This window comes from Cricetulus griseus, chromosome 6 (assembly GCF_003668045.3).
Source record: "Cricetulus griseus strain 17A/GY chromosome 6, alternate assembly CriGri-PICRH-1.0, whole genome shotgun sequence".
In the NCBI taxonomy this organism is placed as follows: Eukaryota; Metazoa; Chordata; class Mammalia; order Rodentia; family Cricetidae; genus Cricetulus; species Cricetulus griseus.
Genome location: NC_048599.1, coordinates 75025320 through 75051804, shown reverse-complemented (window position 1 = coordinate 75051804; position 26485 = coordinate 75025320). Strand labels below are relative to the sequence as shown.

The 26485-nt window shown below is 42.5% G+C and overlaps 1 protein-coding gene across 1 annotated transcript in view; it reads left to right on the top strand.

Annotated features, from left to right (window-relative positions):
• Positions 1–26485, top strand: part of Pamr1 (peptidase domain containing associated with muscle regeneration 1) — an 82072-nt gene that overhangs the window by 45506 nt on the left and 10081 nt on the right. Inside the window, exons 4-6 of the mRNA XM_027422388.2 lie at positions 3698–3812; positions 5576–5793; positions 8436–8543. Of these exons, the coding sequence (XP_027278189.1) occupies positions 3698–3812; positions 5576–5793; positions 8436–8543 (441 nt within the window). The remainder of the gene's footprint in view (positions 1–3697; positions 3813–5575; positions 5794–8435; positions 8544–26485) is intronic.

Genomic DNA, 26485 nt, shown 5'->3' with positions numbered 1-26485 from the left:
TGTCTTTGGTTGGCTGGAAGTTGTTCCTCCTCTTGGAGCCAAATATTTTCTTCCCTTCAGAGTGAGAGGGAACAACATGAAGAGCCCAGCTCCTGCATGTATGTCTTGCAATCTCTGGGAACAGCTCTAAGGCAGGCATAAATGGTCCAGCCTACCTTGGGTGTTCCTGGGTGCTCCAAGCCCTCCAGAGGCTGCATGAAATCCAGGAGCTGTCCTAGCTTCACCAGGGAAACTGGAATGAGGAGGGGCCCACAGACACAGGCTGTCTGATTCCAGCTTTCACAGGGAGGGAAAGGAAGAAATGGGAAGCAGGCTGGCAGCCTTCAAGCTGCTTCTAACTTGGGGCTCCCAGCATGAGATTTGTAGGGGGGAGCTGGGATTTAACACCTTGCAGGCTGGGAATATGCCAGGCTCTGGAGAACTGAGGCTGTGCAGGGAGGCTTCTTTTTCTGTCTCTCTCGCACCCAGTGTAGCACGTAGCACTTCCTTAGCCTTGCAACAGATGGGCAGATGTGGGCGAGAAGAGTGAGGTGTGCAGGAAGAAAGAATGTGTGCTTCCGGTGGGGGCACTTCATGGATGATGTGCTGAAAGAAGAGGAGAACTCTTGCTGCTTCCTAAAGCAGAGGGAGAGAGTTAGAACAGAAAGTTACCAAGGCAGTACAACGTACCATCCAAGACCCACTACCTGACTGGACAGATCCACATGCATATTCCCGAAGCAACTGATTTTCACTGATTTTTCTGTTACCACTTGCAAATGCAATCTGTTTGCAGCTTCCCAAGCCATGTTACCTAGGGGCTGCTTTATTCACATGTGACTGAGGTTGGCAGAGGTTTAGAGAAGTAATGTAACTTGTGCAAAGCTGCACAGCTAGAGAGCATGAAGCTGAGCCTCCAAGGACAGTTTTGTCATTCCTGTTCTAATGTAACAATGCTCAGAGTCTTGTGGGGTCTCTGTTGGCCATCTGAGCTTGGGAGCATCATGTTCTTAGCATCCAGGCAATGAGAAGATGAGCATTATCTCCCCCAGGTTTATCATGAGAGTTATGTGACATAAGCCTGATACGGCTTCTAGCCAGAGCCTGACTTACCATTCCTTCTTTCCTTCCTTCCTTCATTCAACAAACATTCCAGGTACTGTTCTAGCTGTATAAGCTAGTTAAGGTCCCAGCTCTGCCAAAATAGGTAAGGAAGTAAAGTCAGATGATTTTAACTGCGTGTGTGTGTGTGTGTGTGTGTGTGTGTGTGTGTGTGTGTTACAAAGAAGACAAAACATGACGAAGTTAGACTGTAGAATTGGGGGGAGAGGATTTTCATGGATGCTTGAGAAATGGGGACAGGCATTTCCACGGATGCGTGAGGAAGGGTCTTTGAATAAGTGGAAGCTGAGGTTTGTTGCCCAGAGGAAGGAAGATGATGAGTTCCTAGGTTGAAGGAAGAGCAAGTTCAAGGTCTGATGTTAGAAAGACTGTGTGGCTGGAACAGAGTAGGCAGGCAGATGGGTGGGATCAAGAAGGGGATTAAGAGATGATGTCACATGGTCAACAAGGCAAGGCTGTTCTTGTCACTGTGTTGTGTGACTTTCCCTGGGGAGATGTGAACAGGTGTCTGTCCACTCCAGATGGGACACTGATGTCTAGCTTGGTGAGTCACTGCGTTTATCTGGGTTATTTTTTGTTGTTGTTGTTTTGTTTTTTCCTTTTACCTGGGTTATTTACAGGAGGAGCCCATGTGCAGAGTTATTTATAGGAGTGTGAATGACTCAGAGACCGCTGCATCACAATAAACAAACAAATAAATTTCCTAGAATAGGCGACCATGCACTGCACAAATTACAGGCCGCTTAACCTACCAGAGACTCTCTACTTGATAATACTTTTAAAGCATCAGACCTCGTGAGCCTTGTAAGTTTGTGGATCATCCTCAGCCTTGTGGGTTTCATTAACTTCTTTCATATTACAAGCTTCCTTTACTTCATTAGTCTTACCAGTTTCCTCTTCTTTCTGTAAGGAGTGTTTCAATGCAGAGGAAATAACTATACGATACATGGGAAGATGCTCACTCACACAGGGGTGACCTTTGATGGACTAAAAATGAGAGTGGTATCTGATTTACTTATTCATTTAAGATAAATAAGGCCAGGTCTGAGATCTGTGTGGAGAAGAGAATGCTGGTGTTAAGGATGTATGCAGAGCAGCTTGGAGGAGGCTGGGCCATCACACGGGTCCATGGTGGACAGCAGCAGATGACACTTCTCATGGTAGAGCAGGGCAGCAGCCACACATCTCAGTGAAGAGACAAATTAGACACATTAGTCAGTCACAAAAGCCTTGGGTTTCACCCTTGGCAAAAGTAGGGTTTAGGCTCTTTTCCTAAGACCATATCCATGTTTCTATTGACATATTGCCATGGACAAACACCTACTGACATTACCATTTTTCTTCTTAGTTTTGGGATTAGCTTTTCTGAGGGTGGGCTTTGGGATGGAACTGTTATATATCTAGAATTTATGATATATTGATTTCTGTATAGAGCCAGAGTAGATCAATTTACCTTATGATACTCTAGATAGTAAATCCTTTCATTTGCTGAGATCCAACTGTCTCTGTGACTTCTCAACTCTGCTACCATTGTGGTGAAGAGCCAAAGACAGTATCCTAGTGGACGGGCATGGCTGTGGGCAAGGAAACTTCATTGTTGTTTAATAAAGTCTTGCTCTGTAACCTGAACTATCCCTAACCTTACACTCCTCCTGCTTCAGCCTCCCTGGGTGCTGGGTGCATCACCACATCCAGCCCAGTGAAACTTCATCTAAAGCAACAGGGAACAGGCTCCATTTGGCTGTTTGGGTCACAATTTGCCAAGATCGGGTAAAGAAAGCCATTTATTTACATTACTCAAATGAATTTTTTCTATAAAATCACCTGAAAATGTTTACCAATAACCTTTTTTTTTACAAAAATAGGGTGTACCTTATCATGAGTAAATATATAATTCAAAGAACTCCTCTGTTAGACACTTTGAAATCTCAGGGTTGTCTTTGGAGACAGTTTGTAAGACCAGTGAAGCAGGGATTGGAATGCTTCTGGCTCTTGCTTTTGCTTCAGCCAGGAACTTGTCTTTATCCATGTTTTGCACTTTCAGTTGACAGACCATGAGAACTTGAACAAGAGAGCTTGAGGGTAAGACAAAAAGTACAAACCATTAATCTAGCTCACGCCATGGAAGATCATTTGTCTTTTTCTAGTGTCTTACATTAGGAAAGCATTTATTACATAGTTTGTAACAGAACAAATCCCACAACTGGTCACAGAACAGATTAACACATACATTGTCTAAATGGGTGGGAGGGAGGGAGATGATGCTGCAGAGTCCGAGCCTTCTGCAGGAGGTAGCAGGAAGATGAATGAAGTCATAGAGAGGCAGATGATAGGTGTTATAGACATTACATCAGGCACGGGCCAGCCTTAGCCTCTCAGTGACAAGACTGGAAAGCTGGGACAGCACCACTCTGTCCCACATGACTGGGTGGAATAAAGGAATTAAATTATGCAAATTCTCTAAAATCCTTCTTCCTTTTCTGCTTTTATTTTGTTCTTAGGGGTAGGACTAAAGCACAAAGGCCCTGTGAGAATTTCTCCGTGTCTCTTCTATCGACCGCATTATCTGTGTCTTGAACTTTTTGTCTCTTTTCAGGCTGTGGCCAGGTTCTTCGAGCTTCAAAGGGTCAGATTCTGTTGGAGAGTTACCCCTTAAATGCTCACTGTGAATGGACCATTCATGCCACACCTGGGTTTATCATCCAGCTGAGGTAAGTGGCTGAGTCCCAAAATAAGGAGTAAGAGCCTGTAAGGAAACTGAGATGGAGTGGAAGGTCATGTATCTTGGTGACCGGGATGAAACATTTCCTTTCCAGGGGATGGAGTGAGTTCATCAGTCATAGGATTTATGAAGATAATTATTATTCTCTAACTAGTGGTGATGGGGAGGACATTAAAACCCCTGGTTCTCTACATTACAAACTTTCAGTATTTTCTGAGTGAACCAATTCATGCCAATGTTGCCATATGCCATGTGGCTTCTTAAATGGCTTCCTGTCCTTCAAAAGGAGCAACATGGCACCAAAACTGACAGGGAGAAGAAAACTAGATCCCTTCTTAAGTACTCCTTATCCAAACAGGATTTGAAATCTGGTGTCCTCACAACCCAAGACCTGGGCTTGGGACTGAGACTGGGTGGTTGGGTTTTCTAGAGGAAAGCTGATCCAAGGAGCTGGTGAGGGGCCATCCAATCTTCCTGCTTAATGGACTCTGATCTGGGTCTGTGGGGATGAAAAAGCAGGTGTTAAATGTTACAAGTTAATATTTCAGTAGTTCAAGGACCAAGACAAATGGTTACTTCAGAGCCTCTGAGAGTGTCTGCAAGACTCAGGGCACAAAAATAAACCTCTCCTAAAATAAAATGGGAGAAGCATGTCAGTTATTCAAGAGTCCAGGAGAAGCACAGAAACATGGGATTTCATTCCGCTTGTTTAAATATGGGCCTCCTGGCCAGGGACAACTGAAATGGTGGGAACGTTTGGAGGCATATGTGGAATGTTTTGCACAAAGTTCAGTAGTCATCCACATTGGGTTCAGCTTTAGTCCCCATTTACAGCTTCATTTGTAGCACTTACCACAAGCATGCTGCTATGCAAATCTGTTTCCCTGCCTGGAAAATAATCTCAAGCCCATCCGCATCCCTTTTTACCCTCTGTCATGATTTTACTGCAAGTATCCTCCATTCTCCCAGAGATGGGTCTTGGATCCTGCCTCTACTTTGACCAATACTACCATTTCCTCCCTTTAGAGTGACTACAGTGATCTTTGTTTAGTGGAAATCTAACCATCACCCCCTTGTTGAAACCTGCCACTGGCCATCTACTGGGCTTACAGTGAAATCTGAATTCCTTAGAGTACAGGATAAAACTCTAGTTGTCCTTGTCGGCTTTAGTTCTCATGTTCCTCTCTTTACTCAGCCTAGTTCTCACTGTTCCTCACAGCCGAGCTCTCAGTGTTCCTCACAGCCTAGATCTCACTGTTTCCCTCACAGCCTAGATCTCACTATTTCCCTCACAGCCTAGCTCTCATGGTTCCTCACAGCCTAGCTCTCACTGTTCCTCCTTCACTCACAGCCTAGCTCTCACTGTTCTGTTCCTCTGTCATTCACAGCCTTGCAGTAACTTTGACTTTCTTTCAGGTCCTCATACATGGCACACTCATTACTGCCACTAGGACTTCTGCCCTTTCCGATTCTCCTTCCGAGGCCACTGTTACCCATGACCTTCACAAATCTGACTCCATCGCATCACTCAAATCTTGGCTTAGACATCAGGCTCTCAGAGAGGTCCTATTTGACAGCAGTCATTTTTTTCCATCTGAGTTAATTTCTACTTCTGCATGTTTTATTCTTTATTATCTGTTTTCTATATTAGAGTTTTTCTCCATGAAGTCATCATCTGACCTTGAGTTCACCCCTAGGATCTCAGGATAGACCTGGGCCCACTGCTTCTTCTGTCACCCTTTCCCCATACAGGTTTGGCATGTTGAGCCTGGAGTTTGACTACATGTGCCAGTATGACTATGTTGAGGTTCGTGATGGAGACAACAGTGACAGCCCCATTATCAAGCGTTTCTGTGGCAATGAGCGGCCAGCTCCTATCAGGAGCACGGGTTCTTCACTCCATGTCCTTTTCCGTTCTGATGGCTCCAAGAACTTCGATGGATTCCATGCTGTCTTTGAGGAGATCACAGGTGAGAAGCACAATGACAAATGTAGCAGTGGCTAGCCTGCTCCATGAAAGCACCTTTTAGGTCTCCTTGTTCATCTTTAGTCAACGTTAGGTTGCCCAGCTCTCAGAAGCAGCCTACCTAATGAGGGGGGAAAAGAGGAAAGATGAGGACATTTGTTTTTTCCTTTCAGCAAAGCTCACCCAAAATTGGAACAAGGAGTATGTCTCCCTCATCTAGAGGAGGTGGCTAGAGCCCATAGGGCTTGTGTTATTGCATTGAGGGTCACACAGGTCCGAGGGTGGAGTCTAGGATTTCTATTAAAGCTACTGACTCTAGCAGTCATGTGGAGGGATTCCTCATGGTTAAGAGTACTAGCTTTGAAACCAAGCTGTTTGATGTTAGAAAAACTCTTCTGCCTTTCTGGGCCTTGGTTTTCTAAGAAATAATAAAAGGAAGAGAAGATGGGCTGATCCTTAAAGACACTGGAAGAAGAAGCTTGCGACATCCAAATCCTCAGCACTGCCTGTAAATACGTATACTGCAAGTCTTAAGTACAAGCTCATGCTCCAGTAGTAACTCCTGTTGTGTTCAGGCAAGCAATGCTAATTAAACTGAATGGGTCACAAAAATAAACAATCAAAACCAAGAAAGACACAAAAGCAGGAAGGTGTATGGTAGGGCTAGGAGGGGTGTGAAAGGCTAAGAGGGGGTGTAAAACTGATCAAAATGCACAATATCCATGTGTGAAACTGTCAAAAAACTAATTAAAAATATTTATTTTATGTGTATGGGTGTTCAGTCTGCATGCAAGTCTGGGTACAATGTGCATGCCTGGTGCCCACAGAGGCCAAAAGAGGGGAGCAGATCACCTGGGACTGGAGTTATAGAGACTTGTGAGCTGCCATGTGGGTGCTGGAACTTGAACCTGGGTCCTCTGGAAGAGCAGCCAATACTCTTAATCTCTAAGTCCTCATTCTAAGCTCAGAAATGTATTTTTAAAGTCTCAAACTTAAGTACTATTTACTTGATTAGTCCAAGCTCAACTTCAATCCTGCCCTACCTGGTCATATGTGGTCCTATCTGGTTATATCTGGAGGTAGGGTTGACCATCTAGGCAAAACACTGAATTTGAAGAAATCACTTCTGCTCTCCTTGGTGTGAGTCTGGATTTCTCATGTTTTACACAAGCTTCTGCTTAAAGGTCAGTTTTTAAAGCCACTGAATAAAAGTAGTGGAGAAAAGAGCAAATGTGCACAGGCGATCTGGTTATCAGAAGGCCGTGGGAGGAAGGTGTAATGTGAGAGTCTTGGGGAAGGAGCTAGCTCCTCATTCCATAATGGCACCCTGCAGAATAGACTGAGGAGATGCAGTAAGAATCATCAGTGGATTTTTGGAACTGCAGCCAGAACTGGCTGTCAAGTTAGTCAGGTTAGACAGTGGCAGCTCATTAGCTTGTAACCCTGGTCTTGAAGAAGCATCGTCCCCCTCTGAGGAGCACTGGCAAACAGCAGGCAGTACTGCCTCTTGTCCTTCAAGCACTCCCAAGTGTTGGCTTACCCTTGAGTTACTTTCTCTGGCTAAGGTCACCTGTCCCAAGCCTATACTTTGAAATCTATCTTTGCAGGCCCCATAGTCTCTCTTCTTTGCTACCTTTTTTTCATTCTCCACTGAGCTATGACTTTGCCCTTTTGTTAACTACCCTGTAGCACTTCTTTTGTCCACTGTAAACTAACTCCATTATGCTTCAGACTGTAGTTGTTGTATACTCCCTTACATAGCCTTGATCTAGTAAATAAGAAGAAGTCCTGTGTGTCTGTGTCTCTCCAGGGTCCTCACGACTGTTTCATTGAACTGAGCCAAGGAGGGGATATATTTCTTCTACATAAGCATGCATGAATCTAGGAATGAGGGAGAACACATTCCCATTGGTCTTTGTAGGAAAAAAAATAAAATCTCTAAGATGCCCTGTAAGCCACGGGTTCTGAGTGTCAGTAAGATTTGAAAAGACTGAATGTTCTGTGTGTTCTTGGAACTTCACATGTATATCAGGCCATTGAACTAAGAAGTTCTGCAGTAAAGAGATCTGATCCATTACCTGTTGAGTGTCACTTCTTACAGAGTCTAAAACCAACCCACCCAATGCTGGTTTAAGGAAGCAGTGCATTTATTAGGGTTTCTTGCAGAAACATGGGTAAGGGATTCCTTACAGGAACTGTGCCATGCAGGGTGCATATCCCAGCATGGTTATATGCTGTGGCACTGGACTTGCCTGTACAATTTGCAGGCAGCTACACCACTGAAGATTCTCCCTTTTTCCAACATTTGCGCACTTGTTATATAATCTGGAGGAAGAATCTGCTGAGTCCCTGTGGGAGATACTGCATATGCTGCTTTCATTGATGTAATGCCTCTGTGTGTTTGCCTTCTGTATGTGGGTACCTTGAGCAATTTTTTAGGTGCTGCAAACATGTTAAACACCATTAACATTATCTGACACTTAATATCAATGTGTTTTCTGGATTCTCTAATCACAGCATCATGAATTCAGTAAAATGAACAATAACATTGTAAGAAGTTGGGAAAAACACATTGGTTCAGATTACAAGCTTGGGGAAGTGGATTCAGTATTGGTGGTGACACTAACAGATGCTTTTCTCTTTTAGCGTGTTCCTCATCCCCTTGTTTCCATGATGGCACATGCCTCCTTGACTCAACTGGGTCTTACAAGTGTGCCTGCCTGGCTGGCTACACTGGGCATCACTGTGAAAACCGTGAGTATGCCTCCTGGTGGGGTTTAAGGTTTTAGTAGGGCATGCAAAGGGATTTGGGGGCTCACAGCACTCTGGTTTCCTGGTGTCTTCAGTTGTCTGAGATGGCACATTATATGGACACCTGAGTCATAGTTGTTACCATCGTTGTTGCCATCATGGTGTGTACATGCATGTGCTCACACTTGTAACGATAAATCTTTCCGCCAAGCCACCCGAGCTCTGCCACCATGTGGGCGCCCAAAATAACACACAGAGACTTATATTAGGTACAATGATGCTGGCCAATGACTAGGCTTTCTTATATGCTTGCTCTGTCTTAAGTATCAACCATAGCTACTAATCTATATATTTTATAAATACTTATCAGATGCCAGTGGCAGGCGTCTTCTCTTGCCAGGATCACATGGAGGCTCCACAGAAAAAAGAGGAGGAGGAAGAGAGCAATTTCCTGCTTGTCCCTGCTTAAATTCTGAGTCTGCCTGCTATGTCACTTCCTGCCTGGATCACAAGACTTCTCTTTACTACATTTCCCAGAATCCTCCTCGACTCCTAGTCCTGCCTAACTTGCTTCCCTATTTGCCAACAGTAGTTTATTTATCAACCAATAAGACAAACATATACACAGATGGACCTTCTTCTTCACACACTCATCCACATACATGCACATCTGTGTGTGCTTATGGAGGCCAGAGTGTTTGCCTTCATCTCTCTCCTCCTTAGTTTTCTCCATGGAATTTGAGAGTCATTGGTTGGCTAGTCTGTCGGGACAGCAAGGCCATCTTCCTGTTTGCTTCTCACCATTCTGAGACTGCAGATGTGCACTGTCATGACTTTAAATAAGTGGATGCTAGGAATCTAATCTTAGGCCATCATGCCTTTACAGAAAGCAGTTTACTGTTGGAATCATCCCCCCAGCCTCCTAAGCCATATTCTCTTTCCCTTCTTTCTGTTTCTATCTATGTCTCTTTTTGGTTTGATTACTAGGGGATAAACCCAGGGTTTCTTTTATGCTAAACACATGTATTTCCACTGAGTTACAGCTTTAGTCCTTGTGTCATGGATTGACTCTACCATTAAATCGATAGCTCTTTGGTTCTTATGGACAGTCAGAAGCAAAGCAATAACAGCCCTCATTAACCTGCGCCCCCAAAGGAAACCAGGAGAAACGAAATTAAACAAACTATCCACACCAAAGCAGCAGGACTTTCTAAATTATGCCCTTGAAAAGGCAAGACATGATTCTTTTCTGATACTAGAGTTGAGCTTTTGCCAGGGGAGAGAGAAACTTGAACCCACCGAATTTAAGCATACATATAATAGGGTATATTCTTTGGCCTTGGGAAGTATGTGTGCCATGGCACTACAATTTCTAGCTCAGCTAGAAAGAACATGTCATTGGCAAAGAGGAAATTCACTATCATGATCTGAAATCATTCATTATGGTGCCTGGTAACCAGGATCCAATGTATAATGTGTGTCCTAGCAGAAATTGGAGACCTAAAATTAATGCCGCTGTCTACAGCTATCACTTTGCAATGAAATGTGCAAAGTGAGATGTACAGAGCAAGAATAAGGTTTGAGGATTAGTGGAGGAAGATAATGTCCTGAGCAGGGCTCCTCAAAATAGATCCAGAGATGGGGTGTGGGCAAGTAGGGCTGTAAGGACTGTCTCCCCAGAGGTGCTCCCATGGCTTGGGAGAACTGACCTAGAAATGGAAAGAAGTCAACCAAAAAGCAATTTCAAGAAAAATCCCAGTCCCTCTGCCTGGCAGTGGTGAAATATGGAATGCCACTGAAGTGCAGGCAAGGGTCCTGGGTTCTTCTATCCACATAGCAGTTAGTCACTAGTCAAGGCTGCTCTAGGGTAGTAGGGAAATGTGAACTCAGGCGTGCTTTGACACCACCTAGAGTCAGCTGAGAAGGGAGTCTCAGTTGAAGAATTGCCCAGAGCAGACAGGCCTATGGGTGTGCCTGTAGGACATTGTCGTCTCTGTTAATTGATAATAGCAGGACCAAGCTTGGCACCATTCTCTGGGCTTGTGTTCCTGGGCTGTATAAGACCCCCTATGGAAGGCCTCACCCTCCCTGGGGAGCAGAAAGGATATGTGATAGTTAGGGTTCTAGTTGGGGAGGGGTGATAAGAGAGGAGAGGAGGGAGAGGGAACTGGGATTGATATGTAAAATAATATTGTTTCTAATTCAATAAAAAATCTGCAAAAAAAAAAAAAGAAAAGAAAGCTAGCTAAGCTAAGCATGAGCCTGCAAATGAGGCAGCCAGTAGCCATCTTCTATGGTTTCTGATGCACTTTCTTGGCTTGGAGTGAGTTTCCTGCTTGGCAGTAATGCTATGTGGAATAGCAAGTGGCCCTGCTGTCAGGTTCCTGACTTGAGTTCCTGTTCTTGACTCTCCTCAATGGTGCACTGTGACCCAGAAGTGTAAGAGAGATAAACCCTTTCCTCCCTAAGTTATTTTTGGTCAGAGTGTTTTATCTCAGCAACAGAAAGGAAACTAGAACATATGCCTAGCTTCCTGAGCAGATGCTCACTGTGGTTCCAGGAACGGAGTGAGGATCAGTTTCCTGAAATCATACAGGGCACACAATTCAATGGGGAGGAAATGGAGAACATAGGAACAGCAAGAGGAAGGGCTTCAAGGGCAGAGCATCAACCGCATCTTCTCCAGTCATTCCTGACCAGCACACACATGTTCTGTGAGCCTCTGCTGTCTGAGAGCCCTCTGGGAAGTTGACGTATTTTTTCAGGGGAATGTTTACTGGCATTCTTTAACAAACAGTGTGGTTTCAACAATGGGACCCAGACTATGCCACTGGGATCTGCTAACATCTCTGGTTTGGCACAGCTAGCCTAAGTGTCACTGTCTAAGAGGCTTAGAAGATGATTCTGGGATTCATGGACCCTCTCTTAGTTGAGGCTTCTGTGTTATGTGTAAGGCAGATGAGAGCAGTGTTGTTTCTTCCTTGTTTCAAGGATTTGTATTATTCTATAGAGTCTCAACAATGGCAGACTCTGAGTTCCATGTGGGGAAATGAATTTCTGAATGACTAGCTACAGTTTTGATAAACAGAGGTAACACTAGACAAATGCAAAACATGACCACATAAAGCCAGACACCTTTAAGGACTGCTTCAAATCAGTAGAGAAAAGTAAATGGTTCCAGACGTGATGACTAAACCATGCCTGGGTTGCTTGTAAGTCAAGTGGATTATTCTGTAAAGGTATTCTGTCAAAAGAAAAATGAGCATCATGAAAAAAGAATGTAGCATAAAGCATGTGAATTGTAGCTTGATTCCCAAATAGCCTCAAATCACTTTAAATACCAGGCGAGGTTGGGGTGTGGCTTTGTGATGGAGTGTTTGCACAGCATGTGCAAGGCCTGGGCATGGATTCCCAGCACTGAAAACAACAAAAAAGCCACAAGCAAAAACAAGCAGCCAAATGACCACCACAATCTCCTAGGAAGTTGGTGAAGGGAATAATTTTCCATTTCCAGCTTTCAAAATAAAGTTCAGAAACTGCAACCCCCAGTACTGTGTGGTTACAGCTGGGTGAAGAGTTGAGTATGGACATCTCATTTGTCATTTGCTCACACCAGTCTGGGAAATTAATTTTTTATTATTTTCTATAAGATCCAGGTCTATTTTTCCTGGTAGGAAGTTTAGAGTGAATTCCAACTCACTCAGTTGGCGAGACATCTCAAAAATTCAGCCATGTAGTTTACCTTGTTATTTCTGAACCATTGTTCATGGCAGTCTGTCCATGAGGAGAGTGAAATTGAGCAGGTGTGTGTGTGTGTGTGTGTGTGTGTGTGTGTGTGTGTGTGTGTGTGTTATGCTTTCCTTCTGAGGATATCAATGGGCTGGAGCAATATCCCCAGAAGGATTTCTCTCAAAATTAGCAAGAAATACAAGCAAGCATTTAGAGAATCTCCAAACTCCAAAATACCTAAATTGGATCTGGCACTTGTTCTTAAAAGCAGCATGACTGTGAGCCCTGTCCTTTATTGAGGGTCCCCAGCAAATTCAGAACCAGGATTCAGAATCACACATTTTGCACATAGTTTGTGGTATCTCACATGCAGATCTTACCACACAGTGTGGTGAGAGTCCAGGCGATTGATGACCTCTGCTCAGCATTTGAGTCCTTTCCCCCAGGTAAGGTTCATCTGCCCCTCTGTTCTAAGCATAGACCTTGGCGTTAGATGATCTCCTCATTTCTCACATCCATGAATGGGAGTGGAATAGGAATAGGTTTTCCACTTAATTCCTGAAGAAACATATACTTTAAAAAAGTCAAATAGGGGTTTGGAAGGTCACCCCATGGATAAAATGTTTGCCACTTAAGTATGAGGACCTTAGGCCAAACCCCCAGAACTTACATAAAGCCAGATACAGTTGCATCACTGTGCACATCTATAATCTCCATGACCTAAGGGGAAATGGGTAGAGACAGAAGAATTCCTGGAAGCTGGTGGTGCTGGTGTATGCAATGTGTGTGTGAGCAGGGGTGGAAAATCCCTGCTTCAAAGGTGGGAGGCAAGAACCAATCCTGGAGGTTGTCCTCTGTTTTCCATATGTATGCCATGACCTGTACATACCAACATTAACATACACAAATGTTCATACACACACACACATACACTACACATGATTATTTTTAAGAAGTTGAGCAGTATCAGGTACATAAAATAAAAGTGAAATATTATTTTTTCTGACCCATCTTTGTTCTCAGAGGAACCACTTTGATTAACTCTAGGTCCATGTTTCTCAGACTTTTTCTAAGATATGCAAAGTAAAGTTAGCTATCTAAATCATACTTTAAATCTAGTGATTCTCAACAGGGGTGGCTTTGCCCTCCATCTCCCCATGTAGATGGCATTTGGCAGTACTGGAAGATTATTGGGATGCAAATTGGATGATGATGCATCCTGTGGACTGAGGATGCTGCTGAGCATCCTTCAGGACCACAGGTTCTCCTGCTGCTATCCAGCCCTAGTGTCAGCAGTAACAAGGTGTGAGAGTGTTTTTAAAAAGTACACTAAAACACACTTACAAATCTTCAATGTATTGTCAATGTCCATGGCATAGACTTTTTTCCCAGATGAAATGATTGTTGACAATTCTGTGATGTGAAAATATGTTCTCATCTAATTCCTTAAGACAGAGTTGTTGTTTTAAATATTTTGTTATTATAAAGAGAGCTGTAATCAGTATCCTTATATTATTTTGTTGTTCACATGTCAACTGAATTCCCAGATTCTGTACTGTTTGTTCATGGGGCATACATGCTCATACTTTTGAGAGCCAATGCAGAAAGGGCACTAGAAGATTTGTTTTAAACCAGTCTGGTACCATCTACGGTTGTAGGATTGGGTGTGTTTTCTCTGCTGATTAAAGGGTTAAAAAGGCAGGAAGAGTTTGAAAGTCATCAAAGCCAATGTTTATTCAAAGAGGACGATTTTATTAGAGTTTAAAAGAAAAATTCTGAGGTCAGGCAAGCTGTAAATCTCAGCAGTTGTTCAGAGGAGGATGTATAAGAAAGGGGGGCAGGGGCAGGGAAGCCAAACCATTTGAATTAAGCTATCATGAAGGGCAGTCATGTGGAGGTAGACACATGTTTGGGGGAGTGGCTTTTAGAGGAAGAATGAAGCTCTGTGCATTGGGGAAAGCATGGTTGGAGAAGGCATAGAAGAAAAGAAAAAGTTGAACTTTTCTCAAAGTGGATAAACTGCACTCCTTAACAGAGTGCTGGGGTAGGAATTCTGGGAAGGGAAAACATTGATGCTCACTAAAGGGCTAATTGTTCTGCCTGTCCCTTCAGCATGGTTTAAAGTTACCTACTTCTAGGAGTGCTCCTGCCTTCCAGAAGGATGGTCTCTTGGCCAGGTGACCTAGCCATCGGCCCACCTGGATTAATTCCTTTATGCTTGGGGTAACTTGGAATAGTAGGGCTCCACCTGGCCTGAAATTCATTGCCTTGACCATAAGGCACCAGTTTTCCTTTAATGGGCCTTTACCACTGTTTTTTCAAGTATACAGGATAATCCAATATAACCGCTGTTCTTCAAAGTAAGAACTGGGACTTGTATTTCAGAAACTAGAGGCTATTCTCATCAAACTGGAAATGGATTTCTACTCAAAGGAACTCATCAGTCTGAGGGGAGAGTTCCTGATTTGAATGTTTGACTTCCTTCCGGTTGTCAGGAGGATGTTAAAACCCCTGACAGAACAGTCCGTAGATGTTAGCTCTCAGTCTACCTTCCCTGAGTCCTTTCCCAAGGTGGAAACCTTTCCTCTGCTCTTGAGTGACCTTCTCAGAAACCTAACTCGGGGAAATGGCCCCTCCTCTGCCCTCAGACTCAGCTTGGCTCCTGCCAACACCCTCAGCGACCTCCAGGATCCCCGGGCCACCATGTGAGAAAACGGGGCCCTTTCTTTCCTCTGAGGGTTCCTGTTTCATTGCACAGAGCACAAGGACAAAGCAAGTCTTCTAGTAAATGGTCCGAATCTTGTTTTGAAAGAGTGGAGAGTGAGAGATTCATCGCCTGCTCCAATTTCCATGTTGCCTTTGTTCCTCTGGCCCAGTTGACAGAGCTGGGCTTTCCCTCTGCATCCTAATGAAGTCCGATGAAATGGGCTAAATCTTCAGTCACAATGCTCACACTGCAGGCTCTGACGCTCCTTGGAACAAAACAAATCAGTCCTCACCAATTAAAGTAACACGGTGACTCTGAACGCACTGGGGTTTTGGAGTCCCCAAAGGTTTCCCACTGGTCTGTCCCAAGGACCAGGAGAAAGAGCAGGATGAGAGGTACACTTTATTCTTGAGCTTCAAAGTAGCAGCCTGAGAGTTTCTCATCCCAGTGAGCCATTGGGAACTTTGGGAGGGTCTACGGAAACATGAATGCTGATGCGAACAGAATGTAGGAGACCCCTAGTGGGCAGCTGCCATGTCTCATCATAGATGGGTAAATGAAATATAGTGGGGTTTGATGTAAGCTGTCCTGAGATCCCGCAGGTGAGGCATTTTTAAAAAATGGACTCACTGCCTTTTTTCTCACTTCCAAAGACTTCTCTCGTCCCAAACATATGGGAGATGGGTGGTACATCTTTGTCTCGTGAGAGGTGATGGACACCAGGTTGAAGGTCTTGGAATTCAAGGCGGGATGTCTTTGGGTTGGCTGTGAGTCTGCATTTCCCAGTCAGTCAGCTTTGAATGAGTGATTTAACATGTATGAGCCTCCATTTTCCTAGTTAGAAATTTCAGAAAAATAATACTAGGTAGTTCTCATGGTGTTTGCGGGGATGAAGTTTTGTGATCCATGTGAGACAGAGTTGAGTAATAGGAACTATCGTTTTATAAGTGCCCCTTTTAAAATAAAATGTCATTTAAATTTTATTATAAAGTTTTAGTGAATAAATCACTAAATATTCCATATTATTTATAGTAATGACTACTGACATGATGTAAATGATACATTAGGATAGAATCTCACTAAGATATGGTATGTGAAAGAAAAAAACTACTAATTTTTGATTTCTTATTTTCACTTCATTTTATAATAGTCTAATTTCATTCATAAAATAATCTAAGTTTTAAATTTCTTTCTGACTTAGCTGAAAGATTTTTTAAAATTTTTATTGAAAATGGATCCTTCACTCATACAATACATCCCAACCACAGTTTCCCCTCCCTCCTAATGTATAATTAATGGATTTTATGTGATATTTCTATACATGCATATAGCATTCATTGATCATGCCCATCTACTCTTCAACCCTTTTCCTCCTCCTGTCTCTTGTTTCATGTAGGGTATGTAATAGGGGAGAGTGTTTTCCTGGTCAGAGATTAGCAAACAGTGTGTTTCCCCAAATAATGGGGAAATGAGTGAAGAACTAGAAATTACTAGCTGAACTGCTCTCACAAGCATTCGATGGGGCTGACCACATCATAAGGGTCACCTGCTGTAGGTCTGCTCAAGCTCTGTGTCCACCTGCCTGCTCCTTGTCCTGGTCCACTTGGCTTTTGTTTTGGCAGATGAGGTCACTAAGTCAGGACTTAACACAGGGGGCAGATTTTATGTAGTTCCTGGGTTGAGAGGCAATCCACTAGAGCTGGAATCGGATGTGTGCCCATGGAGATTGGGGACACCAAAGAATTAACCTGAAATGGCACATTTAATCCCAGCACTCAGGAAGCAGAGGCAGGCAGATCTCAGTGAGTTCAAGGCCAGCCTGGTCTGCAAAGCAAGTTCCAAGGCAGTCAGGACTGTTACACAAACAAACAAACAAGAACTAACTTGAAATGGGAACAAGCATTCCTGAGGCCACAGCCCCAGAGCAACTCCAGCCCCAGACACAGGCCAAAAAACTCCTGTCTTTCTTAAAGACCTGCCTTGGAGAACATTCTTTACCTGGTCTCTACCAACTTCAAAAGCTGAAAATGTCCTCTTTGTAAATTCCAAGGCATTCTTGTTGGCATCCATGTGCTAAAAAACAAGTTTTTGTTTTTGTTTTTTTCTTGAGACAGGGTCTTACTATGTCACCTAGGCTGATCTCGTGTGCAATCCTCCTGCCTCAATTTCCAAGTCCTGGGATTACAGGCATCCACTGCTGTGTCCAGTTCTTCTTGTATGTGTGTTTGCATGTGTTTGTGTCTCTGTGTGTATCTCCATATGTGTGTTTGTGTGTGTGTGTGTGTCTGTGCACATATGCACATGTCCAGATGTACATGTAGAAGCCAGAGTCAACCTTAGGCATCTTTCCCAGGGGCCATCTATCTTGTTATTCAGAGAGTGTCTCTCCCTGACCTGGAGTTTCCCCATTCAGCTAGCCTGACTAGTTAGAAAGCCTCAGAGTTCCTCCTGTCCCTTCTTCTCCAGTGCTGGAATTAGAAGCATGTGCCATGTACTTTTTCCATGTGGGTTCTGGGCCTCGAACTCAGGTCCTCAGGCTTGCTACTTCCAGAGCTGTCTCTTCAGTCATATATCCATCTTGATGATGACTCAAAAACTTCTGAAATTTGGAGAAAACCAAAAAGACTATTATATCCATCTAGCTTTTCATATCACATAAGTGGCCCACTTAACTTCATCTACAGTAATATGCCAGGTTGATTTTGAACAAAAAATTAAACAACTAAGACTTTCTGAAAAATTGTCAATGTTGACCGTCTCTTGGACACAGGCAGTTTTAAATAGGCCATCCAAACACCGGAAAATGGTGTTTGAAAGACACAGTGTACTAGAGCCCCAAGACAATACTGATTAAGATCAAATAGCCAATTAAGGCCTAGTCTCCAAATTGCTGCCGGATGAATAAATAACAGTGTGTGCCATCCAAGCCAACTTCACATGGGTAGCACCTCATTCACACCCACAGTGGGCTGGAAAACATCAGGGAAGCAGAATCCTACTGGCTGGAAAGAGATAAAAAGAGATTTTTTTGTCAAGGTTATATCATTAGCTGGTGTCATTATTTCATTAGTGGGCCTTCAAGAGAGTAAAACACCCTTGCTTTAGTTCAGAAGCACCAAACTGAAGCATGAACCCAATAAGAAAAAGCATGGAAGAGAAAGAGGCCACCATCCTCTTGTCTCTTTGGCTTGGTGCTGAGTCGGGTTTTAGAATCACAAAACCTCAGTAAGAAGGCTAATGTCTTGTCCAAACAGAGCCCTTTCCTTGATTTTGGTGATGGGTGAGGTTGGGTAGATGCGAAGAGTGGCTAGGAATTAAAACTAACAGGCTCTAACCTAGCTCCCACCGCTAAGATGATGACTTGCATTGATTTCAGGTCTGTGTCCTTTGTTATAATGCTCAGAAACCCTCATAGAGGGAGAACACCAACCCCAACTTTTGCTCAGTGGGTAACTCAGCTTTCACAAATACTTCATGACTAACATTTGCCAAAAGGCAAATATGCTTCTTCATTCATCATTTTGTGACTCACTATAGACCATTTTGTGAAATCAAGAAGGATGTAAATAACAATAATTAATTTAAAGTAATAAAAAGCGAATAAGAACAATAAAAAAGAGAAGGTGTTGAGGAGATTAGATCAAGGTCACCAACAGTATATCTAGGGATATAAACATTTATTCTGACCCAGCCTCCTTTCTTCTCTATATCCTATGTATATGTGTGCTTGTGTGTGTGTGTGTGTGTGTGTGTGTGTGTGTGTGTGTGTGTGTATGTGTATGTGTTTGTGTGTATACATACATACATACATACATTCAGACAGACAGACAGACACACAAACAATTATATGACTATGAGCCTGAGAAGCTCCACCATCTGCTGTCTGTAAAATAGAGGCCCAGAAATTCTGGTGATGGAGTTTGGAGGTCGGAGAGGCGGTGATGTGGCTATGTGAGCTGTGAAACAGAAGGCTACAGGCCAGGGCTTCCCAACTTTTTGGAGCTCAGAAAGACAGCATTTTCCCCAGATGCTGGGCATGAAACTACAGTGTTTGACTTTTGCTGTGCTGCATTTTGGGCTTGCTTTGGTTTCATCTCTCTTTTTATGGGAATGTTAACTCTGTGCCAATATTGGAAGTATGGAGGGTTTTTTTCTTATTATTTCACAGTCGCTCATATGTCTTAGAGTTTGCCTTGAGTCTCAAAACAATCCTTTGAGTTTTTGAACAGTAGTGAGAATATGAAGATTACTGGGACTTAAGGAATGAACTGAATTGCATTATGAGATAGACAAGATTCTTATGGGGGCAGGAGTGGCATGGTATGTTTTAAAAGTGGTGTGTTTGGGTGTCAGATTGACAAGGGATGGGCTTGTGGTGGTTAGTCAATTAGATCATCACCTACTTCTAAAATATTGGATAAGGTTTCAATCAATGTCAAGTGGCATGTATTTTAGGGTTTCATTATTTGAAGGGTAGTCAAAATCTGAAACATCTGTATTGTTGATTTATAAACTGTTAAAAAGATATATTTTATGTGAGTGTACACACACGTGCATATGTGTGCACATACAGATAAGATAGGTAGATAGATAGATGGATAGATAGAAAGGTAGACAGACAGCATACTATCTTTTTTATGTGATTTTAGAATAAAGACATCAGTCATAGGCAAAATGATGCTAATGAAAAAGGTTTATATATTTATTCCCACACCCCCACTTGTTGTGTCTTCTTTTTCTCTATCATAATGAATTGTGTCAGTCAGCCTAAAGAAATTAAACCAAGTTTTTATTTTCCGGTGACAGCCCTTAAAACAATCTAATTGAACTAGGAGTCTTCTTCTTCATTTTTGTAGGGTTGGAGGCTGAACATGGGATGTCACATGTGCTTGGGAAGCATCCTGCTACCAAGCCATATCCCCAGACCTCTTCCCACGTTTGATTTTGAGACAGGGCCTGACTAAGTTGGGCTGACACCGAACACACTCTGTAGTCTAATCTGGCCTTGAACTTGCAGCATTCCCCTACTTAGCTTCCTGAGTCCCTGGTATAACAGGTCGTGCTACCAGGCCTGGCTAAGGGTTTTCTTCATTGAGAAAGATTTTGCTTGGTAAAAATCAGAGCCAAAGAATAAATAACTTGATGGAATGCCATGAGTCCTTTTTATTTGTAAGTGTTCAAGAGAGGTCGAGGAGAGACTGGGCACCCAAGTGTCTTAGTGGAATAAGACAGAACTAACATCACTTGTGCTTCTGGTTTTGATATAGAAAAACCACTCTGTCTACATATATGAACTTACAGAAACTGTACAAGACTTGCACAGAATCAAGCCAGCTAGTTCTACCATGGATGGGGAGGGGTCCATGAAGTCCCACTTAAGCTGAGAACCTATTGGCAATTGATGGCTGCTGGGAGGAAGGAGAATAAGTTTTCTTCAGAGATGCGGTCCCTGAAAGGCCACCCACAATCCAGTAGATGGTTCCATACCCATAGGCAGCACTGACTAGCTCTTAGAGGGGGGAGGGAGGGAGAGGGAGAGGGAGAGGGAGAGAGAGAGAGAGAGAGAGAGAGAGAACATAAAGTTGGAGGGAAAGGTAGTGGTAGTGGAATAGGGAAGGATTAGGGAGTAGACTGGATCCAAATGCATTATATTCATGTATGTATTTCTCAAACAATAAAATTGTTTTTTAAAAAGACACAGAAAAATATCTGCCAATGCCTTTTTCTGCTTGACATGGGTGGGGGTCACTTGTTAAATATGTAGTGATTGATCAGTATCTCCCAGTTCTCCAACAAATGACCTGATAGATTTTGGAAAGACAAAGTAAGTTGGTTCTTTGTTCACAGAAAGCTTTTTAACCAGTCTTGTCTACAAATATGAATTTAGAGCCTGGAGATCTAAGCAAAAGAAAATTAATAAATATTCACAGACAATTAGTATATCATTAAAATTGTAGATTCATTCATAAAATAGATTTCTTTTGTGGACAGGAATATTATATGGAAATGATATAAAGGAAGAGGGAGCAGGTTGTTTTTCCATGGCTGGGCTCTGTCCCAGGGCCTGCTAACTATCAGGAGCAGTGAGGCAGCTCCAGTATGAACTTCCTTCTGTGATAGTCAATGTTACTTATTTGGATGTTGGAAAGTGGTGCTATTTGTGTGCACCAATGAATCACTCTTCCTGAAGACAATGTCACAAGGTCCTGACATATTGTACAGTGCTGCCATTCATGTCCATTTCTTATAGATCTATGACCTTGGTCATCTCAGCTGTCAGTAGTGATTCTCATTGTACCAATCAGAAGAACAACGTAACTTTATTTGCCCTAAATCAACTTAAATCCAGCTCTCAGATCTATAAATTGGAATTCAGCATTGGTCATCGCAGGGGCCTTCTTCATGCCACACAGGCTGTATAGAATAATATTATATAGAGCATCATCAAGGAGAATCCTGAGCAAGACTTCATTATTCATCTTGAGAAATCCCATTGTCTACCCTGACCACTTTGGGTACACCACTTTGGATCTGCCTTGGAGCATGAGAGTGTATATGGAAGCTGGAAGCCCTTCTGGAGGCCTTATCCTCTAATTTCCTGTTTACCTTCCTTCAAGAACTCATTACCCAGCCATGATGATGGCTCTGTGACAATTACTCACTAGGTTCCCATCATTGTCTGCAGAGTCAAGAAAAGTTATGAGAGATTCTGGAGCCTCAGGCTAAGAAAACAGCAGAGCTATCTTAGGTTATTTTCTCCTGGATCAAGCATTTGGGACCAGGTTTTTGTTAAAACAAGCACTCCTAGGATCAGACAGTAAGGGAACTTGAGAAGACAAGAAAGGGGAGGAAATCAGCCAAGAGTGTTTTCTACTGAATTCCCAAATGCAGCTTGATCCCACAGAGTTCTGAAGTGTAAATTACAACTCATAAAACATGCCCACCACATTGGCAACCCTTGGTTGGACAAAGAGTGAGACAAAATCAAGGTAGGGCAAGCTGGTTTTCATACCTGAGGACGGTCCTCTGAAGGACGGTGGTGCCAGCTCTGAGCAGCAAGACACACCTCAAGAAGTAGAGGGCAGCTCTCTTGTTGGTATAGGGATATGAGGAACCTGGTGGGGCTCCTGTAGAATTCAGAATAAGAACAGTTAAAGTCATTATATGTGTGCCTGCAAAATGGAATCATAATGAACCACCTCATACAGTGCCCTTCAGACAGGGAGGGACTAAGGATATAGACAGCCTGTTCACCTGAAACAATATTCCAGAAAAAATGCCCTTCTGGTGACTGTTTGTTCATGCACTAGCATATAAGGGCATGCTGAATTTAATGTGTTTGTGTCCCCAGGCTGAGTATCAAAAGGAACAAGGCTATTTATTATTAATCATGAGCTGTTCTACTTAGCAAAGCAGGGGCTCTAGCTCCTTTAAGCCAGAGACAGAGATATTTTAAATTCTCTATTGGCTGTGTCTGAAGTATCCTTCCCACTGAGGTGGAATGAGACATAAAGCCCTTGAAAAAAATCAAACAGAAAAGAATCATGAATCTGTCCAATGTTGAGATATAAAGGTTTCTAAAAAGAGAACACATGGAGGATTAGGAATTACTTTGAAGCCTGTGGGTAGGACCTCTGTATACCCACCAGGGAGATGTCTAAATGAAGAGAACCAACGGTGGGTAGACCAAGACTTAGACTTCCTGTCAAAATCATCACAATTTGGTGTGAAGCTTCAGAAGATACAGGGAATGGGAGAGAAGAGACGATAATGTCCAGGGTCTGTTTGCTATACAAGTAAGGTTTTAAGGTTTTCCTATATAGGACTAAAAATGCCAAAGTACAGACACTGCACTGTACCCAAAAGTCTGAGTGAACTTGAATTTGGAAGCTCATCATTTGTAAACTACCCAAAGTTCAGAATATGGAGAGGAATACTATTCAACACTCCCTCACTAGTTTGTAAATATATGTACGTCTATATGCTACTCTCTCTTAGCACATCACTTCTCTTCCATTTTGCCTCTCCTCTCATCTAGGAAAACGAGTTTACATACATATTTATTTGCTTTTCTATAAATATTTATTTTCCTATATATTTTCACCTTTGGACATTTAGGCTTAGTTATCATTCTTTTCTTGCAAGTGTTCTTTCAGCTTATTAGTGTTCTTCAGCCTCATTAGATTTCCTATTAAATTATCCACTGAATTTTTTTATTTTATCATCATACTTTTCCATTTTAGATTTTCCCTGTGATTATATTTCAAGGCTTACTGTTTCCTGATAAAGTTATCAATCTTGTCTTTGGTTTCTTGAGCATACTCAGCATAGCTACTTTTTAAAGTGGTATCACAAACTACATTATCTAGATCTTTAATGAAGCTCCTATTGCTTGTTTCTCTTAGTTTGTAGTAATGTGGTCTTGTCTTCCATCTTGGTCAGTTATGGTTCCTACAACAGAATGCTATAGGGTGAGTGATTTAGCATTTATTTTTCATAGATACAGAGGCTAGGAAGTCCAACTTCAAGACACTAGAAGATGACTTGTCTAGTGAAGACCTACTTCCCAGTTCATAGGTGTTGCAGTCTTGCTGAGTCCTCAAATGAAGGAAGGCAGAAGAGAGAACTGTCTGGATTCCATTTTATAAAGGCAGTAACATTATTCACGAGGGCTCTATCTTCATGATGTAATTATTTCCCAACATTCTACCTTTGAATGCCACACTGTTGGGAGTAGTTAGGATTTCCACACAGGGCATTTGAGGGAGTCACAGTATTCACTCCACTGAATATTCCATTGGATCCTTTCTTAGAAGTATGCTTGATTTATCCTGGCGACATTATATATGCAATCTCTGTCCTGAGTTCTCACCAAGTTTCAGCTGCTCTGTTGATTTAACTGTGGCTTTTCTTAGCTCAGAAGTAAGATGTGCTATATGAAAAGTTTACATATGACCTTTTTTGACAAACGTCATGTTGTAAAATGTACACATTGAAGAATCCTGAAAATAGAGTCATATCCTCACAGCTTGGGTAGAGATGGTGACATATTCCAAATTAGCTTCTCTTTCATTCTTATTTTAAAGCCTCCTCAGCAAGAGAAATGAATGGCTTGAAGGTTCAAGAACTCCTCAGTGTTCAAACCCACAGTAAATGTAGCAGATGTATGATACCTGAAGGTCTAGCCCATGCTAAATCATAGTGTGGGAGTCTATCATACTATGAAAGTGCCTCCTTCCAAGGAAAGAAAACCCAGCTCTCAGGTTCACTTGTCCAAATCCTTGGCAGAAAGGATTTCTTTACCTTCTGCTGAAGTTGATGTGGCTTCAGCTTATCTCTTTAGTTCTCACTGTTTCAGGATTGGCCTTCAATACCACCCAGTCTCTCTTGGCCATGAGCAAAGCTCAAAATGGATGAAGAACAACACTTCAGCTCTCAGATTGACAAATTGGCCACAGATTTAAGTAAAAGCTAGAGCTAGGTAGTCAAGTTGGGGGTCATGGCCAAGTGAATAGCTCTGTCCCATATAGGCAAAGTGCTGCTTATCCAACCCCAAACTCCAGTTGGTTGCTACTATATGGGAGCATAGACCCAGGTATTTCAGTCCCAAATCTTGTGAAAGGCCAGTAGCTTGACTTAAAATCTCACAATTACTATGTCATGACTAATTCCACAGTTTTAAACATGCAGGTGGGATACACTGTGTTTGTTATTATAGTGGCCTTTTGGCTGTGTGTTCAGAATTGAATGTATCTGTACCAGACAAAGGCAACAACCTTGGCTGTTTCCCCTGCCTATTTCTCCCACACCAGAGTCATTCCTGAAAGCAGCACTGAGGTTTTCTGAGTCCATTTGAGGTGGAGTGCCTTGTTATGCCATCTGAGTATTTTTGAACAGATTGCTCAGTGAGGTCTCTTTTCTTACAGTTAAAATAGGAGCTTAGGATTCACTCACAAGGGAGCTGTTTATATTACATAACCCCAAGGCACACAGATTATGATTGATCTATTGCCATATGGCCTGGACAGTCTCTGAGTAGAGGAAAACCACTCATTTGGCTGGTTCTAGCAATCTTTCCAAGTGGCACATGAAACAATGTTCATTTATTTTTAAATTTTGAATATTTTAGAGGTATTATCTGAATGGGAATTCTCTTCTTGCCTGGGGGCAAGTAAGTAAATTACTGAGAAGGTAATTGGGGTAGTTAGAGGGAGAAAGGCCTGCAGAATGTACAATTGCGTTACTTGGGGACTGCTCCGGAGGAATGTGTGTGTTCCTTGGAAGAAATGACTGAAAAGAAACCAGGAATAGGCACTGGAGAGATGGTTCACTTGTTGCTATTGCAGAGAACCCAGGTTCCATTCCCAGCACCCACATGGTGGGTCCCAACAATCCAGCTCAAGGGATTTTTTTTTATTTTTTATTTTTTTATTAGTTCAAATTAGGGACAAGCTTGTTTCACATGTCAATCCCTTCTCCCTCTCCTCACCTCCACCCCTCCTCCCTCACCCCCCCACTACCCCCCACCCCATCTACTCTCCACTCCCCAGGCAGGGTAGGGCCTTCAATGGGGGCTCCCAAAAGCTCAAGGGATATTATCCCCCTCTTCTGATCTTTGCAGGTACCACACACACACACAGTACACACACACACACACACACACACACACACACACACACACACACGTAAACACACATTATACACTTAAAATAAAAATAATTATTTTTTAAAAAGAACCAAGGGAAGCATTGTTCCCAAATTCAATTATTAAAGGTGGTATTCTTCAGGACACTCACTGTCTTTCTCTAGGCTGGTCATATTCATTACTGTGTCATAATCTGTTTCAAACAATAATGCTACATATCCAATAGAGTATTTCCAGTCCATAGCTGAAATGCCCAGAATAGCTGTTGATGCCATTTTGACTTTAAGTCTGTGTCCAACAGAAATGAAAGAATAGACATTTTTTTGTAATGACTGTTAACTGTGCAGATGGAAAGTTCTATTTGGAGATCAGGGAAGTCTGCTAGATCTACAATTATAGTATATAGTTCTATTTTTGTTTTATTTTATTTTGTGCGAATGAGTGTCTTGCCTGCATCTGTGAACCGCTTACACTTATGCCTGAGGCCCAGAAGAGGGAGTTAGATCCTCCTGGAAGTGGGGTTATAGACAGTTGTGAGTTACTATGTGGATGCTGGGAATTTAACCCTAGTCTTCTGGAAGAGAGGTTGGTGTTTCCAGTTGCTGAGCCATCTCTCCAGCAATTCCCCTAACACCATTTAAAAAAAAGAAACCTAAAAGTTTCAGCATACTGTTTTCTTCCTGGAGATGAAAAATGAAGTTTAAGTCCATTTTAGATACTCACTCTTGTTGGAACTCAATTCTACTTCCTGAGTCCAACATAAGTAGGAAACTGGGAGAATCTGGTTTAATTGCCTGTTAGAAAATGAAACATATGACAGTATCACCAAAAAATAAAACTAAGATGTATTAGTTGAAAAATCTA